We start from the raw sequence: 17,963 nt of genomic DNA, 5'->3' as shown, positions 1-17,963 counted from the left end.
GTGCCCTTTGAAGACCATGTGATGTGGACTGGTGTGGGCAACCAGTCGGTACTGAGGAGATCCATATCAGCACAGTGTGAAACAACCCACAAGCACACACACCTACAACGTGTAAAGGCAGTCAAACTTCACAGCTAAACACCTCCGCCCCCATTCTTCACCTGAGCCTCCTCCACTACCTTATCCTGCAGCTTCTCCGTCTCCTCTTTGTGAGAAGTCTCAGACTCCTCCAGAGCACGACGCTGGGCTGTCTCCTTCTTCAAGAACTCAATCTCCCTGAATAGGGAGAGAAGGGTGTGTGAACAAACACTGGAGCCACACAGGAGACCGTAGAGCAGAGGAAAAACAGGAGAGTTCTGGATTTATTATCTCCATTGACTATATTAAAGTACATTAAAGGCATACTGTGCAGGATTTTCACCTTGAAAAATATTATAAACAAACATGCTCAGTCATTACTATGATACACTGGCAACCCATGTCGGTGTTAACTTATGCCCAATATCTTTCTTGTCTACTTGCATTTATTATTCTGAGAACTCCTGAGGGCGTGGGCTTTTGTATTTCTGTGCTGTGTCTGAAAAGCATATGCCTAATATATTGGAGGGCAAGAGGAGACGGTGAACTGGGTTTGCCAGAGATTAGCATTGGCGGCTAACCATTAATTACGTGGCTGGCCAGTTTTCAGTAACATGAATTAGCTGCCATGTTATAAGCAAACTAAATTCAGTTTTGTATGTCAGCTGGCCGACCGTGATAGCTGGGTCCCACTGCACAGTAAAAATGTCACTGCTTATATTTTCGGGAGATTCTACCAGCATATTTCTACCAGCTCCTGGGCAGGGAGCTCAAACCTAAATCCAAAACACTCCCAGACTTTCAGAAGACTTGAGATGTCTGATGAAAATAAAAGCAACAATGAATTGATGCATTTGTGAGTATGCATGTTTATGTTACATAATTGTGCAGGTAGGCTAGAGAGAAGACTGAAATCTGCTGGTGCTAGCATTAGCATCAGTGGCTAGCATCACCAATTTTAGCTAAAGTAAGCTAACTAAATACAAACACAAGTAATGTCAGTTAAATAGCTAGGTAAATGACCTGTGTGGAAAGCAACTACTAATCCTGGTGTAAAACCCAGCCATGACCAGCCAGAAATACCAGCTACTAGCAAAAACATAGCTTGAGCTGGTCAATCCATGTTGAGTATGGAGCTGGTCTAACTGGTCAACCAGCAACCAGCCGTTTCAAAACCTAGATTGAGCTGTTTTTTTTTTCAGCAAGGAAAGCTTATGTCTTACGAATCATATTAGACCACGGTTTCTCAGCTCATTGCTATCACGGCACAGGGTCATCTGCAACGGAGAGGCGGGGTTGAGAATCGGGCATATACTTCATATACTACAAGAGTGAATCGAATAAATAAATTCCTGCATAGTGTGCCTTTAAAGTAAATTATAGGTGCTAATAAAAAATTGGAGATCATTTCCCATGAGTGGTTCCAATGATGACCATAAGATCTCATCACTTCAAGTCACAGAATACACTGCAACAACGCTGCTAGAGCTGCTCAAATGATTGACATTTTTGTATAAACCAGTCACAGTAAGCTTATTAGTTTTCCATGAAACCCTATTCAATAAGCATGTGTTGTGAGAGGGAATACCAATTCTGATAATTCTTACTGAGCTGAATAGAACTCCCTCTCTCAGGCTAATGCACAACTGCAAGTCCCAGAATTCCATGGGCCCTTACTTCTGTTGGTACTCCTTGATGAGCCGTTTGGCCTTGCTGTACTTTCTCTCCAGAGTCTGGTACTGGGCCTGTGTATCTTTGAGGTGCTCGTCTACAGCTTGACACAGATTCTGTGCCTCCATCCAGTAGCCCTCTAACTTCTCCATCCGCTCCTTGTTCTCCTGCACACTCTGTTCCAGCTGGGCCTTCTCCATGCGCCAGCGCATCTTGTCCTGCTCTGCATGCGTCAGCTGTGCAGACGGACAGGCAGTAACAGCCATTATTCAGTCAGTTTCAGTAATGGTCAACACTATTACAGCCCATTCCACAGTCCCCCAAGTACAGGGGTCAACACGCATTGAAACACACACAATATTTATAATAAAAAATAATGTTATAATAAAACATGTTAAAATGTGAAAATAACATTTTCATTTGAAATGTTTGTGACAATTATTTTTAACAATAAAGAAAATAAATTTGGGTTCTACTGTTTTATGTTCTACTGTTTAGAGAATGATGCATTACCGGCACTTAAAAATTCATATCATTCAAATCATAGCACAGGAACAGACTGCTTCTTCATATTTTGTGATGTTCACCATCTCAATTTGGACATTGCCTCTTTGAACCAATTCCCAGAGAGCTCAACTTCAACTCACCTCACAGCAGCCATTGGGCAAACACCCTGTAAAAACACCTGACATACAGCATCAGCCCTACCTTCCGTTTCAGCTGCTGGATCTCGGCCTCGGTTACAGCATGCTTAATCTGGAGCTGGGCAGAGAATATACACCTCAAATACAACACAACAATACCCAGATACTGTACACAGGAATCCATACAAAGTATATGCTGAATGATGTGATTAAAATTGAGTGTGTGTATGTAAAGATGAAAGTGGGCCCTAGCCCAACCTTTGTTCAAGGGAACTAGGCTTTTGTTTCTTCAGATTGTTTCTGATGCACTGATGCAAATTTAATTTGCCCTCCAAATTTGTTTACATTCTTGATAAATATGAAGAAAAAAGACTGTAAAACAAATAATAGAACTAATAATTCAGGATCATCCAGAGTGTGCATTTCAATTGCCTTCAATTCAAACCACAAACTGTTGATCAGATTCAATTCTAGTGAGTGTAAACCAGTCATTCTGTGGTCAGTTATCCATTTTTTGGTCGCTTTTGAGGTTTGCTTAGGATCAAGTTTTAGCTTCTTGGCAGAGGGACGAGATTCTTGGTCAAAATATCTTGCTATTTACTTCAGTTCATAGTTCTACTGACAAGCACTAACAAGAGCTGCAGGACCAGTAGATCCAAAACAATCCCATAATATGATAGATCCCGCATCATATTTTTCGGTGGCTCGGAGGTTCTTTTCAGCATTAGCATCCTTCTTATAGTTAATAAAGGACACATTCATCCTTCAAATAGTAAATAGTCTGCTAGCGACCAGTTAATACAAGAACAGCTACTAAGGGTGGCCATTGCTCTTTGAGTATCACCATGCTAACACCATACACAACCTGCAGGATCATAGTGACTGCTGGATATCCATATTCAACTAAATATTTAAGAAAAGAAGCTAGCCTTAAAATACTCCCTCCCCTACTCCTTCTCTTACCTCTTTGAACTTGTGAGCCAGCTTCTCGGGATCCATTTCAACGGGGGAAAGCATGTCCTCATTCTCAGCCAGGTCAAAGACCTCGATGGCATTGGGGAACATGGGACTCATCTCCTCCTCCTCGTCAGTGGCGAACTCGCCAGTCTAAGGGTGACATACGGAGCGTGATCAGGGTGATGGACAACTGCCAAAAAATGTGCAGACTTACTTGATGTCATCAATAAACCAAAAATTCAGACATTGTTCTGATATAAGTGTCGATCCATTTGCCATGGCTGTGTGTGTGTGTGCATCCTGACAAAGGATGTCACTCCTGTAGTGACATTCTTTGTCTGTGCCATTAGTCATTTAGTCATTAGTTCCTTGCAAGCAGCAATTGCATGTGATCGTTCTACTCTTCAGGCTCCTTTCACTGCAGTAGATATAGTCACCATCTACACACAACCACAGGCCGACAGATGTGAGATTCCAAGCCAGCTGACTGGCAGGAAACATCCTGTCAGCTGCCAAGCTATAATTGACAAATCCCAGTTTGTGAAGAATGGGTCCGAGCCAAATGTCCTGTTCCCTCCGGCCTAATGAGCTGCCAGTATCCATTTGGCAGAGCTGCCTGGGATCGATAACTGCTCACCCCATTACACAGTGGAACCACAGAGCCAGTTCCAGAGGGATTTGATCAGATCTTCCAGTCCTTATCCAGAAGATGTACCAATTTTCTTTAAATCGTCTTTTGTCAAGTTCTTGCATTGTAGAAGGACAGCCTCTAGATGGTGCAATTTATCAGTGAAATAAAAACAATTAATTAAAAAAACGTCCTTCAAAACACCCCCGGGGGAAAAAAAACTACATTGTGGGTCTACCACCATTTTATATTTATACAATGTTGTATTTCACATTGGACCGACAGATTATATTACAGTTTTATTACTAACAATAATTTTTAGATACCAAAAAGTATTTTTTTAGAACTGTTCACACAGCGCTCTATGTGGACCAAACTATGAATAATATTTCCAGTGCTTGGACAAAAAATGGCGTTTAATGGACACAGTTTAAAAAATCTTTAACTAATTTCTCAGACAGGCTCAACCACCAAAAAAACAACAGTAGATTTCTACAGCCCAATTTGCAAATGTTTGCATACACTATTTCAAAACAGATAGTCTCTATGTTTTGAACTTGAGTCTAAGTGGATAGCAATTTACTAAGCCACAAATGCTATCCTGAAATGCATGGAAAACCCCCCAAAAAGTTGTCATAATAGTTATAGAAACAAAGCGCTGATAGATTGAAGTTGTGCTTCTGATTGTAAATTATTTAATAGAACAGAATAATCACACCTGATTCAGTTGGATACTGACCCATAGGTTGAGGAAATTTCCATTTCATCTTTAGAATGATTTTGTTCAAGATGGACCCAGGAAGAAATACAAAAGTGGGTGAAAGATGAAGACACAAAGTAATACTTTATCTAATTACAAAAAGAAAAGAAAAACTACAGAGCACACAATTGTATACTACTTCAAAGATTCACAGAAATAGTGTCTGTAATGCCACCAGTTGTTAAGTGTATTCTTGTTTGAGGACAACTAGTGCTGGTGTTTGTGAACTAATTTATTTAGAGACATGTTTGCAGTGTTTTGGCAGTATTGGTCATATTGGTAGTATTGGTGCATTTTAAACATGAAATGAACTCTTGTGCCAAGCTGCATGTCAGTGCTGAGAGTCATACAAAAAGTTTTGAAAAAGTCAACTCAGTTTTGCTTGTTAGCAAAAAAAACTGTAACTGTGTGGCAGAGTGGGGGTTAGACTCAATCAAAGTTTCAATTTGCACAAGACATGTTAAATATATCAAGCCTCATCTCCATTAGTAATCCCTTATCACAAGATCTTGTTAAGAAACCTTCCTAAAAAACTATCTACCTTCCTCCAGAGTCATTGCATGTTACCCCTCCTTTTCAAATGGATCAGAGGCCTTCTGTTCTCAAAAAGGCTTGTGCTTCCTGACAGAAGAGCCTGGTCTGAGTACCTGCCTCCTCTACTACCACCACACATGCAAACACCCCCCCTAAGACACACACAAACACAACCCCCAACACACACACACAAACACCCTCCCAAAGACACACACAGAGATCAAATCACCATGTAGGTAGAAACCAGCCTCAGTAAGCTTAGTTTGACAGGAAATGAGGAGGGCACGATTGCTGAGTACAATCTTCAATGAATGGTGTGTCAGTCACACACTGCAACACCCCCACGCCAGCCCTCTTCACATCCTGCTACCATCTCTCTGCTTCACTTCACATCTGCTCGCAAAAATATCAGAGCCACACCAATCAACACAAACATGCAAAAATGCACTAGTCCATTTTTTCATCGATTCAAGGTGAAAGTTGATGGACTCTGTTCTGCGCAGTCTGGTTTGATGTAATGCAGGGATCTCAAACTCAAATCCTGGAAGGCTGCAGTGTCTGCTAGTTTTTGGTGCATTTCAGCACTTGAATGCTTAACTTAACTCACTGAACAGTGAGACCACAGGAGTCTGGCTTGTTTTTGAAATCAGAAAACCACAAATACCAACAAATGTTCTAGCTCTAGTTTGAGACCTCTTGTCAAATGATTCAATTAATTGCGACTGATTTGAGGATCGAGGGATTTTATGTGAAGTCAGGAATTAAACGGCACACGCGAGGAATTAACCCTGCTGGATGTTCCTGACCAGGCAGGGGGTCCTGACTGTGATATCTGCCAGTGGCATGATGTCCAAGGTGACAATGGAGCAGAATCTGCTGAAGGAGGGTCCACAAGTGTGGAAACCTGCTTTTTGGTCAGGACAACCAAATGTTTGAGAAACCACTGGTCATACCAAGAATGGCTCCCGTACAACCAAATGGTCCAAAGTTTTGTTGTGTTGGTCTACTTCTAACCTCTATCCTTCCATAGCAGGGTGCCTGTTTCAGTGATCAGGGACAAGATCCAAAATATGGACATAAGCTTTTTGTCAAATGTGGCCTACCCAGGACAATGATGAAGACATTCGCAAGATCAGGGATCAGCAATTGATGGTCCTCAGTCTGGCCAATAAAGAGCACTAATTACCCGGCAGAAAAGAAAACCAGGCCTGGATTTGGATTTGAAGGCCAGAGTTGATGATCCCTGTTGTAGATGTTATTTGACAGAGGGAACCAACGGAGGGCGAGTGGCAGAAGATGTCGTGTGAGGAGTTGTATGCTATATGTAATGGTCGCACTTGCGTTTAATTATTTTAACATCCGTGATGTTCTAGCTACCAACTGTGATATTGCTACTTGGACAGTTAACTAATTATTCTACAAGGGTTCAAGTTTCAGTTGATCACTCTAGCACTTGGAACCGTACTAGGGTTTTCCGCGCACTTGTCCCTGGTAGTGATTTGCACTTCATTGTATGTATAAGAGTGTCTGCTAAATGACTGTAATCTAATGCAATGTCATGTAATATAATGTAGTGCACAACACAAAGAGAGCTGAGACCGAGCTCTTTGAAACAATGCTGAATGAGAAATTGTGTGACGCCAGACTGCACACTGACCTCATCTTCATCCTCCACATACTGAGCGTAGCGCTGCTCCATCATCTCCCGCTGCCACCGCTCCTGCTCCAGAGTCTGCTGGATCAGCTGGGCCACTTCGCTTTGCTCGCCAGGCTTCTCCCGTCCAATCATAAACCTGCAGACACAGAAGAACGCCAACTGATGACGTGGTCACGCTGGCCCAGGAGTATCACCGTGCGGGGTGAACTTCAAATCCAATCAGCAATATGGTGGGTAGGAGGGCCCTCAGGAGGTCACAGCCCAGAGAGCAGATCCAGCTCTTCTCCAAGAGTAATTCTGTGTAAAACGTATACTTCCACTCTAGCTAACTCCAAATATCACAGTGTAAAAGCAGTCAGAATCTGGGAGTTGGGAATCTTGAATTGTTCTTAAGAATGGTACTTAACTGCTAATGCAGAAATGTTTTCACAGAATAAATTACCCCAAGACAAAAACCAATGGGACAGAACTCCAATAAAAATGTGAGTTTGGTCCACGAAGGCGAGAATGGTCTTCTCGGTATTGATGAGGAATGTTTATTTTAAAAAGCAGCAGAAATCTGCAGGAGTTCTAATGGTGTCTGAAGTATTTTATACACACACAGTACAGATACACACTCTCCAAAAATATTGTGGACACTTTCTGCATCTAGACAATGGTGCAGAGCTTATCACTGACCAGACCTGGCTTAAATACATCATTGTTTTGGATTCTAGCAGTTTTCTACTTTACTGAGCTCATCAAGTGTATTGGAACCTATGTAATACTCTCAAAAAGTACAAACCCCTTCTGGTCCTCTTAGTTGGCTCAATTGCACCAGGCAAGATCAACAGAGCACAGAATCCAGAATAATTACTTCCCTTGTACGGGCTTGTTGGATGGAAGAGGGGGACTGGGGCAATGCCTTGGTCCAGGGGCCCTCCTGTATATGCAGATTTTCGTTCCAACCGTACTTACATACCTGAATTTTTCTTACTTAGGTGATTATCATGTTTTATCGGGATCAGAGTATGCCAGAAATAGCTTCATGCACAACATGAAGAATAAAATTCATATTGTGCTAAATTGCATCATCAAATTAAAGACTGAGTTGAATCAATAGGCTCCTAATTAGGCTGAAGATGTGTTAATAATTTTTAACTTATTAACAGCGTAGGTTTGGCTCATTATGATTTGCTCGGTCTTTGAATTCTTCATTAGCGTCCAGATGGTTAGTTTTAGAGGCCATGCGTTGATTCAGTTCAGTCCTCTAATTCTATCAGTTAAGGATAATTAACCTCTTTATATGCAATTGTTAGCTTTGCAATATAGCATAATAAGCACAACATGAACAAGGAAATTTTATTCTTCATAGCATGCATAGTTATTCCTGATATAATGTGGCTAAGGGGGTAAATAAACCCTCAGCATATGAAAAGCACCTAATTAAAATTAACCGCGTGTTAAAATTCTGGGAACGCAATTGTGGTTGCAACAAAAACCAGCATATACAGGAGCCACAGCGCAGTTTCTCTGTGGCTATTTGGTCCTTTATGGGGGTGTCCTTAATGGGTGGATAAAGTTATGTGACTCATCCTGGGTGTGAGGGAAGAAATTAGCATGAGGAAATGCCATGCTGGTGCTTTTGAATGGAGTGATGCTAATTACTCAATTTAAAAATAAGACAATCCTCCCTGCTCCCGGAGAATGCTGAATTTGTTCAGCGGGTTCGTGAGCAGAGAATATATCACCTTAACTCTTACGAAAGCCAGAAAGTTGTACTTGAGAGATGTTTATAGACTTATAAATCATGGCATTTTAAGTATAAAACCACTCTGAAAAAGGTACAGTTATGCTTATACACCCCCCCCCCCATTATTCTACATGGTAAGCAATACTTAATGTCAATTTAATATCTTCCTAAAACTGCTGACTCATTCCAAGATACACATTCATCATTTTATCGACTACTTACTATTACTTTACAAAATGCCCAGTGATATAAACATCTCTGCCATCACCGATGGGGTTTTATTAATAGACATGGCTCCCCCTTGCCCTGCCATGCCAGAGTTCATCTATTATACAGGAGCTATCAGTCTCCCTGGGGGCCAGGGAGGTCTGTGATCAGAGACGCGTCCAATAACATTTACAATTACACCAATACTGCTGACTGTCGGCCGCTTAATAATGAATGAGTGCAGGACGACAAATAAGAGGGCTGGGGGATGAGCGGACACCATTACATTACATTATATTACATTACATTATAGGCATTTAACAGACATTTTCATCCAGAGCATCGTACAATACAGTGCAAGTCAGAACCAGGGACAAGTGCATTGAAGACACTAGAGGAAAGTACAGTTCCAAGTAGTAGAGTGATCACATAGATAAGACTTGAAGAGTGTCTAGCGGGAGCGAGACATCTGGCTGCAGTTTCTATGCCATTTTTAAAGCTTTCATTCTGGCTGGTGTTCACATAAAATAACTTTTGGTTCCCAAGTTTTAATGCAAAGAACCAGTGGTGCAATGCAGGGACCACACCCACACCTCGGGAGTGGAAATGTTTTGTGAGTTTTGATGCAAACAACCAGTGAAGATTTTTGGCGGTATTGGCATCCCTTTCCCAAAATTCATAGGTTTACCGATTCCAGTAAGTGTCATATCTTGAAGGCCCAGGGATCATCAACTCTTTAACTAAATGTTAAATATGGTAAATGCCTACATTATATTGCAGTCATTAAGCAGATGCTCTTATGTGAAATTAATGAGGGGCAGAATGTGGGCAATGTGGTGGGTGATGACCTTATGACACTGCATGGTAAAAGAGTGGCCTCACCGGACTTGTCCTGTGGTGTTCCTCAGGACTGATGCGGCAAAGCTTTGGGTCACCCCAACCAAACTGGTGCCATCCACCTCCACGATCAGGTCATTCACCTGAATCCTGGAAGATACGGTGAAGAAGCTTACTCTCTCTCCCTCTTTAGCATTCTTCCTCGCTCTCTCTTATTCACTCACAAACTCACTCAACTGACTCACTCTCACTCACTTCTTCACTAACTCACTCAACTCACTCACTCGCTCAACTCACTCACTCATTCACCGAGTATGCAGCAAATACACTACTGTTTTCACAAGCCAGTGGCATGAAGAGTCACCAATATGCGTGGGGGGGGGGGGCGGGGGTGTTATTGCCATATTTTAATTTAAACAGACACAGTACCCAATCTATTGCCTTTCAAAAGATATGCTTTTAAATGCAAAGCCATAGGGCAGATTTCAAAAGCCAATGCTGTGGCCTAAAAGAGTGCTATATGATGGGTAATACAGAATGGACAACTTCAAATGTTACAACAGTAATAAGGTGATGGGTTTACTGAATCTTAAAAAAGATATATATTCTACAAAATAAAATATTAAATAAAATATTAAATGAATACTATTTCAACTAAGAGTAAGTCAAGAAATCTTTCCTTTAATAGGAACAGGAATACCGCTGGTCACATTTTATTTCCTAGATCTGTAGCACCTTTTAAAAGTGAAAGCTCTCATTTGCTGAGAATTAGAAGCAGTTGGGCTGAAAATGGCTGCTACACGACTCATCATTCACAGACACTGTTGAGTGTTTCATCATTTCAGTGCAACTGAAGTACATTAGCTCAGTGTCGCAGAATTTAAATTTTACTTTATTTTCTGAAAGTGAGACCAAACGGCACTTTTTTCTCTTCTGGTCTTGACAAATAATTTTGAGAAATCTCAGTTTCAGTGTCACCACGCACGTAAGAGTGTTATCTCTTGAGAGCTGATTAAAGAACATTTTTCCCATGTCCATATCTCAATCTCTCTCAGTTCTCAAAACACCAAATCAGCACTAATACTTTTAAACGCAAGCCTGCGACAATCACAGCGAGACAAGGACTCTGTAAAAAGTCCTTTTGGGGATTTTGGGGATTTTCTTTGTTTCCAAGTTTTTTTTGTTAACATTTAGCAATTAAACATTTAGAAGTCACACCCCCTAGCTAACATTGTCCTGTGGCAAAAACCATAGGGAGACACACAATTTGATCCCACTCTGAATTAAACCTACACCCACAGTGTAATATTGACCCTTCTAACCGTCTGACACCTTACTTGAGAAAAAAGCATTTTTAATGCAAACTTAGATGAGAAATGACCCTGGTATGATGTTTTTGGGAGGAACAAAAATGTACCCCCCCCCCCCTTCCATACCTGCCATCCCTGTGTGCTGCCCCACCATCAGTAACCGTCTTCACAAAGATGCCCAGCTTCTCCAGGCCCATGTCCGCCCCGGCACCCATTCCGATGATACTGATCCCCAGGCCGTCTCCGTCTGAGCGAAGAAAAAAGAAAAAACTAACTTGGTATACAAACACATCGCTGACGGACATCAGGCGCGGCAGGTTGATTCGATGCAGGGGCACGGAGCGGTGGTCAGGGTAGGTAGGACCATACCTTTCTCCAGTTCCACAGGGAAAAGATCCAGTCGCTCCACCCTCTTCTCCAGCTCGTACTCGGCCGAGGCCGCCATAGGGTCCACGTCGTCATTGCGCCGGTCGTAGTCCTCATTGGAGTAGGTTGTGAAGACCTGCAAGAGATACAGGAGGATGAAGCAGGCAACAGACCACCATTTTGTTTCACAATGTCACGTTCACAATCAATTTCTGCACTGACTGTAAAAAGGCTGCTTGAGAGTACAATTATTCTACTCTAATAGCATCAGGCAAGAAAAACTCAAGAAGAGATTAAGTATTCATTTATTCAAGGTAACGGTATATTAACAGTATGTTACAGATTACATTGAATAGTACTTTTTTAGCAATCTAATCACATGCACGGATAAACATTTGAGTACTGCCAGATTCCCAAATGGCTGTAGTGGTAAATGGTCTGCATTTATATAGCGCCTTTATCCAAAGCTCTGTACAATTGATGCTTCTCATTCACCTATTCACACACACACGCACCCACACACATACTTGCACACCAACGGCGATTGGCCACCCTACATAAGTCTCCTTGATCTCAGTATAGACCACCCTACATAAGGAATTAAGGCATCTCAGCCAGGAGTCCATTTAGGCTGGATAGAATTATATACAGCAGCCAAATAGCCATACTGATCAGCATAACTCCACCCCATAGTGAGGAGAGTAATGGGCATCGGGGAATGTCCTATTTCCTCCCAAATCTAATTCTCAAATAGCTGGCTCTGCATTTCATTTCAGTGGTATTCACAATTTGTTTGAAATTGTTTTAATGGTTGCAGGTTTCCTGTCTAAGCGGGAAATATCTAGCACGCTACACACCTCAGGATAAGCTGCGATCCTACAAGCCATCGAAGACCGAATGGCCCGTATATACTGTAGGCTTGTCAAAATGAAAATATAAATATGTGAAATGATTACACAACAGGGTAGTGCTGGGTTGTTTATGTCGACTTTGCCTAAACCTTTTGAGGGTGTTTGTTTCAGCATGCCTGCTTGCGTCAAGCGTAAGATAATCACATGTCCTCAGGCATTTCAAATATAAAATGCCATCACTTCTGAAAAAGAAGGAATAACAGTAATTTCCACTGCAGCCCCCAAAGAAGCAGAATGGTTACCTCAGCAGTGGGCATTAATTATGAGATGGCATACAAGGGAGACATTATGAGTCTGTATGCTAGTCCAGAGATGGGCCGGTTTATTTTTGGTGGGACAAGACAATGCTAGTGTGTACAAGCAGGTTGTGGTAATTGTCTCTTATTTGGAGACTGTGGGTGAGGGAGCGGAAGATGCAGACATTTACAGTAACTACAGACTACAAACACACTTATGTGTGTGTCTGTGTGTTGGGCATGTGTGTTTGTGTGTGTGTGTATATGAGGCCCACATTTGGAAACAATGACCCTATTCTGGATTTTCTGGCAACAACATATCTGTGATAAACATGCCACACGTTTGCCAGATTGTTTGTTTTAGATTTCTTATTTTATCTGGAAGGCAATAGCCTGGCCCAAAGTTTTAACTGCAATGAAACCATAAATACAGCAACCTCTGCTATTGTTACTATAATGCACTTGGCAGAATTTACAGTGGTGTATAGGATACTATATCAGGCAACACTGTACAGTCTTGAAGCCGATGATAACAGAGAACAGGTATCAATTTCAAACTGCTTAAAGGAGACATGAGATAAAAGGGATGTTTGCCACCTTCTCCCCTTTTGACCTATTGCCTTTTATCCTCCACTCCTCTCTTTCAATCACTCTCAGTTCCTATTCCTCTCAACCCTGCCAAGTAGCCTCCATTTTTCACCATAGGGACCTTCTCGGTGCCTCTGCACTGTTCCACAGAATCCCATAATTATCTATTTCCTCTCTATATTTACCCTTATTTCTCTTGTCCATCTCTCCCTTACTAATTTCCTCTCCCATTCCCTCTACTCACCCCTCTCAGTCTCCCCTTCTTTTTCACTTACCCTTTCTCTTTTGCATTCTGCCTAGTTTCATCTTTATCTCCCTCTCCCTCTGTTTCTCAGCATGTAAACAACGAATAGCAGTTCTTTGCTTGCTTGAATGGTATCCGAAGGTCATGTGGCTCCATCTCCATAGCAACTGCCCAGCTTGGCAGTTGTGAGTTTGTTCCATGGGTTGCAGTTAGAGGGCAGGCATTTTACGTTTCATGCCATGTTCTACAGAACAGGCCCACTACCAGTAACCACTTAAAAACCAGTAATAACCATAGATTCTAGAAAAATATTGACCAAGTGCCTGTTATGTCATCCACTGACTATCCATGGGCTTGTGAAAAGTGTTTTGAAGCCAAAGGAAGTCAAGTTTACCAGCGCCACCATGTTGTACAATTTCCAGTGTTGCGCGCTGGCGTGCTGTTGATTTAACATTTGATGATCCAGATCCAGTGGGAGGAAGGCCGCTGCTCAGGCTGTGTCAGTCAAGAGTGAGATGCTCATTGCCAATTTGGTTTAGCTTATTGCAATTTTCCGGTCAGACAGGTCCACATTTCACCCTTTTTCCACCCACCTTCTCAACACAGGTTTCGGTAATTAATCTCCCTCCCTTTAATTGTTTGTGGCTATTCTCATGGTAGACTGTGATCTATGGGGTACTGTCTTTTGTGCTTTTTCTTACACCCATCTGTAATGAGAAGAATGGCGACTTGAACAATCTTTTCATGTTACTTATGTGGCAGTAGTTAAAAAGATTGCTACACTAGGGTCTACTGATATAAATTATGTATAGACTACAATTTCTCTCTTGGTATATTAAATGCAGTAGGTCTATGTACAGTGCCCTCCATAATGTTTGGGACAAAGGCCCATCATCTATTCATTTGCCTCTGTACTCCACAATTTGAGATTTGTAGTAAAATAATCACATGTGGTTAAAGAGTACATTATCAGGGTCCAAGGTATCAAATGAACCTCAAACCGCTGAGCAAAAGTAATTTAGTTGGGAGAAAGTCTCAGTAACTGTGCCTTAATGTGCAGGTTTCCGGGAGCCAGAAGAAACTGAAGCAGGTGCCAGGGGTCAGTCTGGTTATCAGACCTGGCTCAAATACGTAATTATTTCAGATACAAATACTATCCTGTGCTCAGCTGATCTTGTCTGGTACAGTTAAGCCAACCAAGAGGACCAGAAAGCAGGGTTTGCACTTACACGCCAAGGGCTAGTTCACTTTGGTAAAACACTAGTAATGTTATGAACATTAAGGGAACTTAAATTACCTAATTTGGTCCCCAAATATCAGCAAATCTGACTTCTTATCCAATGGCCCGAGACACAGAGAACAACTTAAACCACCTCCACAACAGATTCCTCTTTACTGTGTCTCAGGAGACTTTTAAATGCGGTGTGAATGTGTTTCAGGCCTTCAGAAGGAGGCGAATGCTATACTGGGAGTGCTTCGGTTTTTTTATTTATGCTCCAAAATGTTTTTGCAGTGCTGCAGGCACATCTCCCAAGTGTGATTCAAAGGCACACATTCAGAGATATCGTAAAGAGGGCATTTGGCAGCAGATTGAATTCCAAATGCTGTCAGATGTACATAACAATCACTAACCCCCTTTGAAACCCTCAAGTCCCACCCCCACGGATTTGCTCGAACTGCCTAAAACTAGTCAGTCAGCACTTTGCAGCAAAAGATAGGCTGTGACAATGTGAAGGGCAGATGTGGTAGAAAATGGTGCTTAATATAAAATAAAACACTGGGGTGTATGTATGTCTGCGTGCATGTTCGTAAGTGTGTGTGTGTGCGTGTGCGTGTGTTTGTGTGTTGGTTGAGGCAGCGTACTATCTGACCCAAAGATCCTGCCATATGGAGCAAACCAAGAGGTCAGGTCAGAATAAGCCATTAAATCACAGATCACAACAGCAGTAATCCTGAGGTGCAAGCCTGCACCCATGCTGATTGGCCCAGGATTCAAAAGCAGGACGGTCTGATAGGACAGCTTGAAGGACATCCAACACCCTCTTTCATTCATTTACAGAAGTTATTGAGTAAAAAAGAATTTTAACCAATGCATTAAAAAAATAATATCTAATTTCAAAACAACAACTGCTGTCAACTGCCCATGGATACATCATGACTGTGAAGTGTTACAGCTAGGGGGATTTGGATAGTGGCTAATGGAGTCTGGAGATGCAGTGGACTTCAGATGTCACTCGGAGTAAGGGAGACAGATTGAGGACTGGGGGGGTCACAGAGGGGCCAGCAGTCATAGATTACTCAGTCATAGATTACTCCTCCTCTCCCTCTTGAATAGGCTGCTTCTTCACGACACAATCAGTGTTCAACACTAAAGCCCTAAGCTGGTAGCCGGGCATCATTAGCAGGAGGTGTGGAGGAGAGCAGGAGAAGGACAGACCGTCACCTGGGTTCAACTCATTTGCCCCATCAATGTGGTCTCCACAGATAATCTCAGATATTATTGATATGTGATCATCAACCATCAGCGGTCTTATTTCGAAATACACTTTTGAGTGGCATTAAATGATTCGAAAATCTGAACACAAATAGCAATGTTCTCAATGTTATACATCAAGGAGAATGAACACGCCTTCTTTGACTCCACTACATCTAAAGCCTGGGTTTCCTACAGGACGTCTGTAGATGCCTGGGGGTCCTTGAAGGTACTGTAGGGTTCCCTGGACATGTTTGATGTGCAATTGCTCTATATAGATTTGGAAAAATACTTCTAAATGTAAAGAAAAAAATCAAACCCTTTTTTCTAATGGAGGGCGGGGTGGTCACTGGGATGAGCCAGGTTGGAGATCCCTGGAGCAGAAAAGGATGAAAACCCCTATTTTCATTACCTGAGGAGGGTATACAAAGCCATGGACAAACCTACACCCCAACTAAAACTACAAACATTCTCACAATGTAGCTTCAATATCGCGGCAATGTTACAACATTGACAAAACTTTCCAGTGCGAGAACATTTTTTGTTAGCTGGGACATTCTGTAATGCCCAAATCTCTAAGCCACAGCACTGTTCTCCTCCTGATGGTGAGAAGAGGACAGTCCAGATTAAATCTGTTTGGAGGGGAAGGGCTACCATGCCCTTAATTGGGACAACCCAACTGATATAGGTGGCTTCAGCAACCCGCGCATTCTACAACCCCCCTGCAGACTTCAGCCTCCAGTTTTCAGTGAGCTGGGAGATGGGCACAGGCCAGATGTGGTGGGTCTGAGCACATGGGTCTGCCGCTTTGGGGATAAACACGGGGATTAAGGGATGTTGCTCTGCTTGTGAGCAGTAGTAGGTCACAGGAGAGCCAGACAGCTTGGGATCCCCCTTCCCCCCCAGCCCTCCTGCCCTCCCCGCCTGACCTACTGTCCAACAAAACCTACTGCCTCCGCCTGTGCCGCGTTTGAAGGCCGCGTTTCCACAGAAACCGGGCCTTAAGAGTCGCCTTAAGCCGCCTCCCCGAGAACGGCAACGGACTCCGAGGAATGCGGCTGTACGTACAGAAAAACAAACAAACTGCCTTTAATGCATAACCCATTTCTGCCCTGCTCTGGCTGGCTCTTGACAGGCACCGTGCAGCCGGTGTGGTGAGGCCGATTTCACCGCGGTCCCTGCCCTTTCCTAGTGGACGCGGGTTGGCCTCAGGGAGGGATGTGTCAACCGACCAGGCACAAGAATTCTCGTCGTAATCCCAGGAAGCCGTGCGGCTGCCCCCTTCAGCATGTTTCGGTCCGACGGCTGGACAGAGTGGCATCATCGGTCACGATGCTTATTCGCCCCAGGTTATGACGATATTGGTTTGGCGGTCTGCCACTTACAGGAGCTGAAAACAACACTCAGACACACAACGCTCTGTTGACCAGTCCTGGCTCGGTTACTATAGAAACCACATATTTTTTAAAAAAAAGAAAGAAGGCAAAGGACGGGTGCAGGTGGGGATTGTGACCGAGTGCGTTCTGTGTTCCTGTCTGTGTTCCCTCTAAAATTGTCATCAGTCAGAATTCAACATCATTATGTGATTCTGAGTTGGGATTCCTGATGTGATTTTGGTCAAAACAAAACATAGCTTGAGCTGGTGAAACTATGCTGAGTATGGAACTGGTCTGAATTGGTCAACCAGCTCCCAGCTGTTTCAAAACCATTCAGCAGGGACAGCTATCAGATCATGAGGCCCACAGTTCAAACGCTAGTTGGCTCCTTTTCATTAACCGAACAGTCTTAGCACATGTAAGAGATCCAGTTGTAATTAACAGTAACTACCAAGGATCCTCAAACCTTGAAACTAGTTGAACGAACACTTGCATCCTCTTCATGGCCAGTTTGCAACCATTCCAGTGTTTCCGCTACATTCATTCAGTAGCGGGCGGGCCACCGCTACAAGATTCTCACTGCCACTGAAAGCAATTTCTCATCAATAATCTGGATGTCATCGTTACACTGCTCTGACAAGCACGCAGAAGAGCACACTCCCTGACACAGCCTATCAAAGGCATGTTCTGTCCTGCTCATGACTTTCTGAAACTAGCACATCTAGAAGCCCTGTCATCAGACCGAGACCAAGAG

General features: G+C 42.8%; 1 protein-coding gene across 5 annotated transcripts in view; it reads right to left on the bottom strand.

The window, feature by feature from the left end:
* The window catches only part of ppp1r9ba (protein phosphatase 1, regulatory subunit 9Ba), a 49,696-nt gene that overhangs the window by 5,843 nt on the left and 25,890 nt on the right, over positions 1–17,963 (bottom strand). For 4 of the 5 annotated variants that reach the window (XM_061230164.1, XM_061230180.1, XM_061230171.1 and 1 more), the window contains exons 3-10: positions 11,385–11,517; positions 11,142–11,262; positions 9,751–9,855; positions 6,930–7,065; positions 3,357–3,500; positions 2,458–2,511; positions 1,756–1,985; positions 162–276 (exon numbers count right to left, since the gene is read on the bottom strand). In XM_061230164.1, coding sequence (XP_061086148.1) covers positions 162–276; positions 1,756–1,985; positions 2,458–2,511; positions 3,357–3,500; positions 6,930–7,065; positions 9,751–9,855; positions 11,142–11,262; positions 11,385–11,517 — 1,038 coding nt within the window. The remainder of the gene's footprint in view (positions 1–161; positions 277–1,755; positions 1,986–2,457; positions 2,512–3,356; positions 3,501–6,929; positions 7,066–9,750; positions 9,856–11,141; positions 11,263–11,384; positions 11,518–17,963) is intronic. The other variant, XM_061230198.1, reaches the window with a different exon arrangement.

The sequence above is a fragment of the Conger conger genome, chromosome 2 (genome assembly GCF_963514075.1).
Source record: "Conger conger chromosome 2, fConCon1.1, whole genome shotgun sequence".
In the NCBI taxonomy this organism is placed as follows: Eukaryota; Metazoa; Chordata; class Actinopteri; order Anguilliformes; family Congridae; genus Conger; species Conger conger.
Note: the sequence above shows the minus strand (reverse complement) of the source record. Positions and strands in the feature narration are given on the sequence as shown.